The sequence below is a fragment of the Boleophthalmus pectinirostris genome, unplaced genomic scaffold, assembly GCF_026225935.1.
Source record: "Boleophthalmus pectinirostris isolate CB_2022bp ecotype Guang Dong unplaced genomic scaffold, ASM2622593v1 HiC_scaffold_14, whole genome shotgun sequence".
In the NCBI taxonomy this organism is placed as follows: domain Eukaryota; kingdom Metazoa; phylum Chordata; class Actinopteri; order Gobiiformes; family Gobiidae; genus Boleophthalmus; species Boleophthalmus pectinirostris.
The window spans coordinates 13,831,234-13,841,859 of NW_026571047.1; the positions used below are offsets into that span (position 1 = coordinate 13,831,234).

A 10,626-nucleotide genomic window follows, 5' to 3' on the forward strand; every position below is an offset into this window, starting at 1 on the left:
ATCAATTTATTGCAGTAGATCACGTAAACAATATATAAGACCAAAAGTGTTGTGACTGAGTGTCCATTTGTGTCTTGAGACCTTCAAAAGAGTCCACTGACTGCATGGAGCCTATAGGGAGTGCTGGCAGCTGCAAGCATGAGCTTTTCTGCCCATATGAAGTCAACGCTACACCACGCCATACAGTGCCCAGCCAAAGCAAGAGCAACACAAACTAAAGTCGAAGTAATGAGCTGGAAAGTCAATCATATGAAAATGGACATAGAACACAATAACACAACAGGTGAGAATATCCAAGTTTAACAAAAAAAAATCACCTTTAATACATAATTTATTTCTTAGAATAAAATCTTAAATATTTCAATAATTAACAGGGATATTTCCTCTTTATCCGTCCTTACACAGATTTTTATAAATGTTTTTTTTTTTTTTTTTTTTTATGTATTTCTCCCATCTCTTCCACAAGTTGGCTCGCTTAAGCTCCCAACTTCAGATGTGACCTCTTGTCTTGTGTCTGCATTGTCTTCTCCAACCGTTAAGATCCTTTTCTTCTTATTTAGCTTCTGTACCTGTATAGAAAAGGGATGTTAGATGATAAAAGATGCAAGGTGCCTTTTGTTGACTGTCAACCAATTGCATATTCATGCTCTTAAATTCTGAAGTCATAAACGTATATATATTAAATTTATTGTTTATGATTACAGAATTATAAAGCCAAAAACTTCTGCGATCCGTTTTCTGACTAATTAAAAGGGCTATGGAGGTGAGCTTGTGATACTGATGAGCTAAGGAGGTGAGCATGTGATACTCATGTGATACTCACGACTAAAGGTGAAACATTGCTTTGAAATGCGTGTACTGAGCATGACTGTGTGCCTAGAATCCCAGACAGGAAGTAGAGCGCATCATGAGGTACCTGGACCTGTCTATCTGTGATGAAGTTATCAGTCAGATTGTGGATCTGACCTCATTTGAAAGCATGAAGGAAAACCCCATGTCCAACTACTCCTGTGTCCCACCTCCTGCGTTTGACCACAGTATCTCTCCGTTCATGAGAAAAGGTCAGCTCAATTTCAAGTTTACACAATTTATTGAAAGTAAAACATAACTGTCCTGCCCGAGCACTTTGTTTGCTCCTGAGAATGATTTTGTGTAGTTTCTATTGCATAAACAATTAAACGTTTTAAAAACATCATTTAACCTGTTTACTACAAGCATTTTTTTTTTTTTTGCATTGGCAATGATGCCCTTTGATGGTGTAGTTTGTGCTTGCACCAGCCCCCTATATAGTCTAGGTTTAAAAAGAAACAAGCACATGTGTGATGTAACTGGTGTGTTTGTTTACAGGTGAAGTTGGTGATTGGAGAAACCACTTTACTCCTGAACAATCAAAGATGTTTGATGAAGACTACAAAGAGAAAATGAAAGATGTGGACATACCATTTAGGGATCTCATTTAACAGATGAAAAATGGCCTCTGAAGATCAAGAGTATATGCAGCAACCAAAGACAAATGAACTGGCCCCACCAACCTTGACCTAAAAACTTAAATTTGATTTTGTTTTCTGTGATAAAATGATCATGATGTGTTTAACAATTTAATATAATAACCGTATAATAAAGATTTTTACACAAGTGAGGGAAATTTGTAATCATCAATTTATTGCAGTAGATCACGTAAACAATATATAAGACCAAAAGTGTTGTGACTGAGTGTCCATTTGTGTCTTGAGACCTTCAAAAGAGTCCACTGACTGCATGGAGCCTATAGGGAGTGCTGGCAGCTGCAAGCATGAGCTTTTCTGCCCATATGAAGTCAACGCTACACCACGCCATACAGTGCCCAGCCAAAGCAAGAGCAACACAAACTAAAGTCGAAGTAATGAGCTGGAAAGTCAATCATATGAAAATGGACATAGAACACAATAACACAACAGGTGAGAATATCCAAGTTTAACAAAAAAAATCACCTTTAATACATAATTTATTTCTTAGAATAAAATCTTAAATATTTCAATAATTAACAGGGATATTTCCTCTTTATCCGTCCTTACACAGATTTTTATAAATGTTTTTTTTGTTTGTTTTTTCTTATGTATTTCTCCCATCTCTTCCACAAGTTGGCTCGCTTAAGCTCCCAACTTCAGATGTGACCTCTTGTCTTGTGTCTGCATTGTCTTCTCCAACCGTTAAGATCCTTTTCTTCTTATTTAGCTTCTGTACCTGTATAGAAAAGGGATGTTAGATGATAAAAGATGCAAGGTGCCTTTTGTTGACAGTCAACCAATTGCATATTCATGCTCTTAAATTCTGAAGTCATAAACGTATATATATTAAATTTATTGTTTATGATTACAGAATTATAAAGCCAAAAACTTCTGCGATCCGTTTTCTGACTAATTAAAAGGGCTATGACAGTTGGACACTGTGTTGACCAAAAAGCAAAGCTAAGCACATCATTTCTATTGATAAAATGCTTATAAGCAATTTCCACAACAGCAGCAGCTCATAAAGTGACTGGCACTTTCTGAGGCATCACACAAACAACATTGTAAAAAGACTAATACTAATACTATACAATTTTGACAAAGAAACAGAGTACACAGATCTCCTACTGCATCCACTAATTAACGTTATTATTTAGTTGTAAATCATTTTGAATGTAAGTAGGAGATCTGGCGTCAAATAATACATTGGAAACTAAATATGCAGCAAAAATGGGCACGAAGTGCTTCTGGTAGCATTAGGATACCTTTCTTTGGTTACAGGCTAAAGATGGTACGGTGACTGATTTAGTCTGGAAGGTGAAAGAGGGAGGTAAGTGAGTTAATGAGGAATACAAGGAAAAGTGAGAGACATGAGAAACAAAAGAACAGTGAAAAATATGAATGTTCATAGATTAAAGTTGTATTAAATTATGACATTAATATTAGAATGATGAGTGAGATTAAAAAAGGTGAATGAATGTGTTGTGCCCAATTGTGAATACTTACACTCAACGTAGTTACGGGCGACGAACTTCAGCACCTCATCAATGAGGATGACAGGGAAGGAAAGCTTCAGGACCACCATCCACTGGTCAAATGTCAGATGGGTCAGCTTGAAGATCATCTGTGGGGCAGATATGGATGAGTGGTCTGTGCTGCAGCACCATGGTCATACAGAGAAGTCCAATCAAGGAGAAGACAGAGGAAGACTTACGGGCAGAGGGTCAACATAGATGATCAGGAAGTGGAGGGACATGGAGAGGGTCATGGCAGAGAGCAGCCAGAAGTTGCTCCATGGGGGCATACGCACAAGAGACTGATTCTCGGACAAGCTGGACAAAAGTAAAAAGGAATGAGTAACTTCTATGTTATAGGTTTTTTCTGTAATTGTGCATGAAGCTGCACTGATAATAAACATGTCTAAATTAATCTTAAACACACCTGTTGAGGGCATTGCACATCTCAATGGTGACAAGCACAGACAGGGCCATGGTCATGGGAGGAGAAGCCTCAAAGATCTCACAGTCCAGGCCAGCGAAGTCCTCGTTCTCATCGTGGCACTGCATGAAGTGAGACTGGGGAAGAGAAATGGAAGGAAGCAAATGACTTGTGTGTTTGAATAATGTGGGAATAGCCATCTCTCAGAAAGTCTACATACCAGCTGGTAGTAGGTGACACCGGGGCCAGTAGAGTCATACAGGAACCACCAGGCAGCACCACCAACAGTGGCGGCACCAACGTATCCTGTAAGAAAGCACATAAGAGCATCAATGCAGATAACGCTGTACACAAGTAATAAAGAAGTTTGTCACACTTCTACCTACCACCAATGGCCATGTATCTGAAGAAGAGCCAGCCGGAGATCAGGGGCTCCTTGGGGGAACGGGGTGGCTTGCCCATGATGTCGAGATCAGGAGGGTTGAAGCCCAAGGCGGTGGCGGGCAGACCATCAGTGACCAGGTTCACCCACAGCAGCTGCACAGGAATCAGAGCCTCAGGCAGACCCAGGGCAGCAGTCAAGAAGATACTGAGGAAGAAGCACAATGAAAATTAATGACTCTGACCCATTACATTTAGGAGTAAGGCTTTGCACTTCATAGTTCACTTACCAGACGACCTCACCAACGTTGGAGGAAATGAGGTAGCGGATGAACTGTTTCATGTTGTTGTAAATAGCTCTACCCTCCTCAACAGCAGCCACAATGGAAGAGAAGTTGTCGTCAGCCAGGACCATCTCAGAGGCAGACTTGGCAACGGCAGTGCCAGAGCCCATGGCGATGCCAATCTCAGCCTTCTTCAGGGCTGGGGCATCATTCACACCATCACCAGTCTGGTCAGCAAGGCAAGAGGTTCAGTATTTTCTGTCTACAATTACATTCACAATTCCCACAGATGTGACACAGTCTTACCATGGCAGTAATGTCATCATAACCCTGCAGGAACTCAACAATCTTGGACTTGTGGGCAGGCTCGACACGGGCGAAGCAACATGCCCTGCGGACAGCCTCAGACTGTTCATGGAGGGGCAGGTCATCAAACTCACGTCCAGTGTAGGCCTTTCCAGAGACATCCTCATCCTCTCCAAAGATGCCAATACGACGGCAGATAGCAATAGCAGTTCCCTTGTTATCGCCTGTTTAGAGCAGAGTTGGTTATGTCATGTGTCAAAACTGCATATTTTGTTCTTATTTTTTCAAAGGAAACACACTGACCAGTGATCATGATGACACGGATGCCGGCAGCTCTGCACAGTTCAATGGAGCCAGTGACCTCCTTACGTGGGGGATCCAGCATACCAACGCAGCCAACAAAGGTCAGGTCATTCTGAGGATACAATGGTCACAAATTTAATCTGGACTGTTCACAAGAAAGGTGCAGCTGATTCAGCTCTAGTTCTCACCTCATAGTCAGCAAACTTGGTGGAGTCCTCAAGGTTCATTTCCTCAGGCTTCAGGGGGGAGTCACGGGTGGCCAGGGCCAGGCAACGCAGAGTGTCACGGCCGGTACCCCAGTCTCTGATGACGGACATGATCTTCTCCTTGATAGCATTGGTCAGAGGAACACGGGTGGTGCCAACACGCACATATGTGCACCTGTCAATTACTCCCTCAGGGGCACCCTGAAGAGTAGAAGAAGATGTCACTTCTGTACAGTTTTACATGAAAAAGGAAAATGTAAATACTAAGGTATTTGCCTTCACAAACATCTTGGCGCCACCATCACCCTTAGTAGGTGTGCAGTACACAGACATGGATTTCCTGTCACGGGAGAACTCCAGGGTGAAGTTCTTCTTCATGAGCTGTTTGATCACCTGTTACAATGTGGACAGAACCAGTTAAGTCATTGGTGAATAAAGAATAATATTTTTTTTCTCAATGAAGCATGTAACGTACAGCGCAGCAAGCATTGGCCCTCTCAATTTTGGACAGGTTCTTGACATTGCTGTTGAAGACGTTCATCTTTTCAACCAGGCAGCACAGAGCTGTCTCAGTGGCCTCACCGACCTTCTCATAGATCTTCTTGGACTGGTGAATATAATGATAAAATTGTTTAGACACACATTTGTACACATTTACAGAAACATGAATTAATGACAATTACTATTTTACCTCGTTGTAGTCCAGAGAGGAATCGTTGCACAGAGCACAGATTGTAGCCAACTCCACAAGTCCATCATAAGCGCTGCAGTTGGTCTTAGCACCTCCCTGGGAACTGTTCAGATTTGCCAATTAATATGTTTTCTGTAGTGGTTGGTGAATGTGGAAATGTTGAATACTCTTACTTATATGTAAAACATTAAAATATTCAACTTACACCTCGCCCTCAGGTGTGTACTTGGAGCCAGAGATATCAAAGGCATCAAGGTCAACATGGTCTCCGTCCACAGTCTTGACGATGAACATCTTTGTCACACACATCTGGTTGGTGGTGAGGGTTCCGGTCTTGTCAGAGCAGATGACAGAGGTGCAGCCCAGGGTCTCCACAGAGGGCAGGCTTCTGACAATGGCGTTCTTCTTGGCCATACGGCGGGTACCAAGAGCCAGGCAGGTGGTGATGACAGCAGGCAGACCTGTAGGACAGAGGGAGGGTGTGCATGAGATGAAAGGCAGTGCACACAAATATGTACAAGTGCACAGGGGTTTACTGCTCACCCTCAGGGATGGCAGCCACAGCCAGAGCAACAGCGATCTTGAAGTAGTAGACAGCACCACGGATCCAGGAGCCACCGTGCACGGGGTCGTTGAAGTGTCCGATGTTGATGGCCCACACAGCCACACAGATCAGGGAGATAACCTTGGACAACTGCTCACCAAACTCATCCAGCTTCTGCTGCAGAGGGGTCTTCTCGGGCTCAGTGGCAGCCATCTGGTCACGGATCTTACCAATCTCAGTGGAGACACCAGTAGCAACGGCCACACCAATGGCCTTGCCAGCAGCAATGTTGGTGCCCTGTGAGAAACACAAGTAAAAAGTGAGAAGTGTGGTGGGACACTAGGTGAAACATATAATGGTAAGTGGTGCTCACAGAGAAAAGCATGTTCTTCTTGTCCTGGTTGACAGCCCTGAGGTCGGGGACAGCCTCGGTGTGCTTGATCACACTGACAGACTCGCCTAGGAGCAGCAGAGGCAGCAAACTTGGTCAAAATGTTCAAAAGCCATTATAAAAAAGAAGAGGGAAGCTAGTGGCACATTAGTCCCGCATGCTCACCAGTAAGGATGGACTGATCGACGCGCAGGGTGGTGGACTTGATGGAAACAATTCTGATGTCAGCAGGGACTTTGTCACCAACTGTGGAAAAATAAATAATAGCATTGAACTTGTGCTTCTCTAAGAACTAACATCAAAACTTGTTGTGGGATTAGTATCAAAGACACTGATCATCACCAGACCATGAATGGATTAATACAGTATAGTGGAGTGACACATTGCAGCTTGAATGACAGTGTAGCTCTGGTTTGGGAGGGGCATGCAGAGAGGACAGGTGTACTCTGACAAATGAACACAAGTGGGCAGTGGTGGGGGCGAGGAGATGCAGCAGGTGCTTGTGAGGCTGGATATTTATACTCCTGATTCTGTTTTCCTTCAGTCAGCATGTTTTCACAGCAGTACTACTCCGTCCTCCCTCACTCCCATTGCCTTAAAAAGACACATGACTGACTTTGGGTTAGTAATTACTGAGGTATCATACATTGTGTGTTTTTATGTTGTTATATAGCACTTTTGGTCTGTTTTGCTCCTAAAAACTCCCAAATAAAAGCTATATGGTCTCTTACCAGACACCTCCACAATGTCTCCGGGGACAATCTCTCTGGCCTTGATCCTCTGCACGCTCTTTCTGTCAGAACGATAAACTTTGCCCATCTCAGGCTCATACTCCTTAAGAGCCTCGATGGCACTCTCAGCATTACGCTCCTGAACACAGACAAAACCAAATGAATCATTCATTTACATCAAATTACATTTTTATGTAATTTTAAATACTTTTAAATATGTTTAAGATTTGTATCCAGCTTTAAATCTGTTTAGTTCTGTGGTAACCTCTGCAGTAGTAGTAAACACTGACTGATATCACAGATATCACATATCAAACTGAGCTAACTAACTACAAATCAGGTTTCCAATGTGAAATGAAATACTGACTTAAATGCATGGCAAAGGTCATGTGTTTTATGCTAATTAAATGTTGCAGTCATGGGAAATTCACATTTATATTTTTTGTTTGTAGGTCTATTTGTCATTTTATTGAATGACTACAAATTTTATTTATAGGTTCAAAGTGAGTTTTTGTTACAAAGGCTATATTAGATTTCTCTATGTTGTAAGACCAAGAGCTCACTATTTTGAGTCTTCTTGAGCAATCATTTTACTGGTTAAACTATGGCTGTAATTTATACTTGTTTCACTGTTGCAATAGCTATTTGCTGTTGCTCAAAGCTCACTCACTGACCTGCCACACTCCAACCACGGCATTGGCGATGAGGATAAGAAGGATGACAAAGGGTTCAACAAAGGCAGTGACGGTCTCCTCGCCCTCCTCAAACCAGGCCAGAACCTGAGATGATGAGAGTAAAACATTATGTTATTGACCACTACAGACACATTCAGAGGTATCTCAATTAGTGATTCTATAAGTGAGTAATAATTGGTTACATAATTAAGAATCTGATCTCAGGCTCCCATAACTCCTTGCTCTTAAGGTGGAATCCCTCCGCTCTTCTTCTCAAGCCTGACCTTTCCCGAAGGATTCAGTTTCTCTCCTCAGCTTGGGCCTTTCTTAAAATAAACCTCAACCCCTCAGCCTCCCTGACCCCTTCTCTCACTTGCTCCTCAATATTTGCCTTCTAAGGCCATCGTGACAGCTGCCCAAACGGGTGAAAGCTGCCTGTTGGAATTAATACACCTCCTACAAGCCCAAGCAATCTGTTTTCTCCTCTCAACTTGTCATCTTCTCAAATACATAGAGGGTGGAGGGGTACAAGTTGTTTGGACAAAGTGACCAGGCTGAAGTGATTATTAGATTCATGTTCCAATAAGTGTGTGTGGCAACTTGTTAACAGGTAGGTGCCAGGGAAAAATTCTAAAACTCTGAAGTGTAAAGCTAAAGGTACTAAAAATATATACGCTCTGCTTCCAAAACTACAGTAAATCAACTTCACAATGCTCCTATCATCCCACTAATCTCTCATGGGGAGGAAACATTTAATACTTACGAAGGAGATGCAGGCAGCGAGCAGCAGGATTCTGACGAGCAAGTCTTCAAACTGCTCTACAATCAGCTCCCAGATGCTCTTACCTGTTCAATATGACAACAGAAAAATGACACCATTAAAACATGTACGGTGGACAGAGGTTGAAAAAATAAGTTTAGAGGGAAATACATTTAACCCTAAATAGACTGACTAATGAAGTGGTCAATCTGTATTTTAATTCAGTCAGTTTGCTTTTCTTTTTTGACCAGTGGCTTTTTGGTTTTACTGTTTAATTTTCTGACTTTTTGTGAGATAAATCAACAGTTTGTGAAGTCTTCCAAGGAGAATGCTGTTGTGATTTTGGGCTCTCAAAAATAAATTAATGGAATTGAAGTGAATATAGCTAATAATTTTCAATGTGACATATGATTGAAAATAAATATTTGATTTCACATGGTTTACTCAGGTTTAGAGTTCATTTACTAAATAAATGGTAAAAGTTACGGGGAAAAAAAGTACTTACCCTCCTCAGCGGGAAGCTCTGGAGTTCACAAATGAGAAGAAAACATGAAAAAAAGAATACATATTTTTTGTTAATTATACTGCTTAAACCATACTTTTTACATTGTGTCTAAAATGTTCATGTTATAATGTATTGTTCCTGGCAGCATGGCATGTTCTACATCCCACAACAATAATATTAGAAACCTCCAGTGACTTAATCTCATAACAACTCATTAGGGGCTATTCTGCACCAGCATATCTGTGTAAACAAATGGCTGCTGAGAGGCCATGAAACAATGAAGTGTTAGCTAATAAGCCACTCCTATTGTTATTGATTAGCAATCATATTACACACCATTCAACAGTAAGCCTCCTCAGGACCTCCCCCTTTAACCCATCCTAAAATTACCCACCTCTCCTATTAGCGCCCGCCCCATATATCACCCAGGAAGCTTCTTGAGCCATCACCTGTCTCTCTCGGTCTCCAGCCATCTTCTTTAGCAATCTTTAAATAGCTCTTCAAAGCCCTCAAAGTCTCTGCTTCTCAATGTCTCTGCATTTCTACCAGCTGTTGCAACTCCTCTTTAAAAGCATTGCATTGCATTTAGAATCACAATCTGTTCTTTAGCTCATAGCAGTATCTCAGAAAGCTCCAGTGATGTTACCCCAAAGTGAGAGAATCAGAAACTATCATGGCCTTCAACAGCTAAAAACAAAGCTTTGATTCATGTTGGATGTTTTTTTGTTTTTTTTATGTAAAGTGATAAATCTCACATGACACATTGTAGCCCCCTCCCAATCCATGAGGCCCCAGCTCTTACCATTGTAGCCATACTTCTCCAGGTTCTTCTTGAACTGATCAGGAGTGAGACCACTGTTTTCATTCACTCCAAAGTAGGCCAAGCATTCAGCTGGCACCTTGGCGTGTGCGTTCTCCATCCTTGTTGGATAGATTAGGGATGGGCCGTCTAACCGTGCCTATCCGCGCTCTTCTACTTCTCTCTTGTTCTCTGCAATGTTCACCCTTTGCTCCACCACCCTCACCTGGAAGTGTGGCACTCTCTAGTTGAGTGCTGGTCTGACAGAAAGAGCGAATAGGCACATGCACTGTCAGGGTTTTATACTGGCATTGGGCCTGGGATTGGTGGACACCCCGCAGACACACGCCTCCAAATTCCACTACGGGATACATAGCAGGGGGTCAAGGGTGGGGTCTTGAGGTGGAGCAATGGGGAGGTGAGACGTTGGAGTTGGACAGGAACTAGGGGGGCACCAGGCTTGCATTTGGAAACAGGAGGTTACGCGCTGTAGTGGTGAGGGGAGCTGGGGAGAGGGGGGAGAGGAGGGTCGTACCATGGATGAAAATGAGGGCTGTTTTTGGAACATGCATGGTCAGTGGAATAAGACGAAGGGAGAAGGTGAGAGAGTGGGACACAAGAACATC

The 10,626-nt window shown here is 42.4% G+C and overlaps 2 protein-coding genes across 2 annotated transcripts; one reads left to right on the top strand and one right to left on the bottom strand.

Annotated features, from left to right (window-relative positions):
* Positions 1 to 228: 228 nt before the first annotated feature.
* On the top strand, positions 229 to 1,639 carry LOC110164244 (sulfotransferase 1C4-like). Its single transcript, XM_055150537.1, has 4 exons — positions 229 to 283; positions 786 to 793; positions 881 to 1,061; positions 1,348 to 1,639. The coding sequence occupies exons 1-4, from the start codon at positions 229 to 231 to the stop codon at positions 1,458 to 1,460; spliced, it is 357 nt and encodes a 118-aa protein (XP_055006512.1). The 3' UTR covers positions 1,461 to 1,639.
* A 309-nt stretch (positions 1,640 to 1,948) lies between these two features.
* atp2a1l (ATPase sarcoplasmic/endoplasmic reticulum Ca2+ transporting 1, like) lies at positions 1,949 to 10,337 on the bottom strand. Its single transcript, XM_020936652.2, has 22 exons — positions 10,004 to 10,337; positions 9,202 to 9,219; positions 8,700 to 8,782; positions 7,937 to 8,041; positions 7,263 to 7,401; positions 6,697 to 6,777; positions 6,514 to 6,599; positions 6,140 to 6,437; positions 5,802 to 6,057; positions 5,597 to 5,699; positions 5,381 to 5,512; positions 5,182 to 5,298; positions 4,888 to 5,106; positions 4,700 to 4,811; positions 4,397 to 4,620; positions 4,097 to 4,317; positions 3,812 to 4,014; positions 3,646 to 3,731; positions 3,429 to 3,562; positions 3,202 to 3,319; positions 2,994 to 3,111; positions 1,949 to 2,223 (listed from the first exon to the last, which is right to left on the bottom strand). Exons 1-22 carry the CDS (start codon positions 10,119 to 10,121, stop codon positions 2,207 to 2,209), a joined length of 2,988 nt encoding a protein of 995 aa, XP_020792311.1. The 5' UTR covers positions 10,122 to 10,337; the 3' UTR covers positions 1,949 to 2,206.
* Between the last annotated feature and the right edge of the window lie 289 nt (positions 10,338 to 10,626).

Bases quoted from the DNA above. Each gene is read 5' to 3' on its own strand.
- atp2a1l (XM_020936652.2), bottom strand. From the start codon at position 10,121: ATGGAGAACGCACACGCCAAGGTGCCAGCTGAATGCTTGGCCTACTTT. The intron at 5,700-5,801 runs GTAAGTTGAATA...AAATCTGAACAG, and splicing joins TACACACCTGAGGGCGAGGT to TTCCCAGGGAGGTGCTAAGA. The intron at 3,732-3,811 runs GTAGGTAGAAGT...GCTTTCTTACAG, and splicing joins CAGATACATGGCCATTGGTG to GATACGTTGGTGCCGCCACT.
- LOC110164244 (XM_055150537.1), top strand. From the start codon at position 229: ATGAGCTGGAAAGTCAATCATATGAAAATGGACATAGAACACAATAAC. The intron at 1,062-1,347 runs GTCAGCTCAATT...GTTTGTTTACAG, and splicing joins CTCTCCGTTCATGAGAAAAG to GTGAAGTTGGTGATTGGAGA.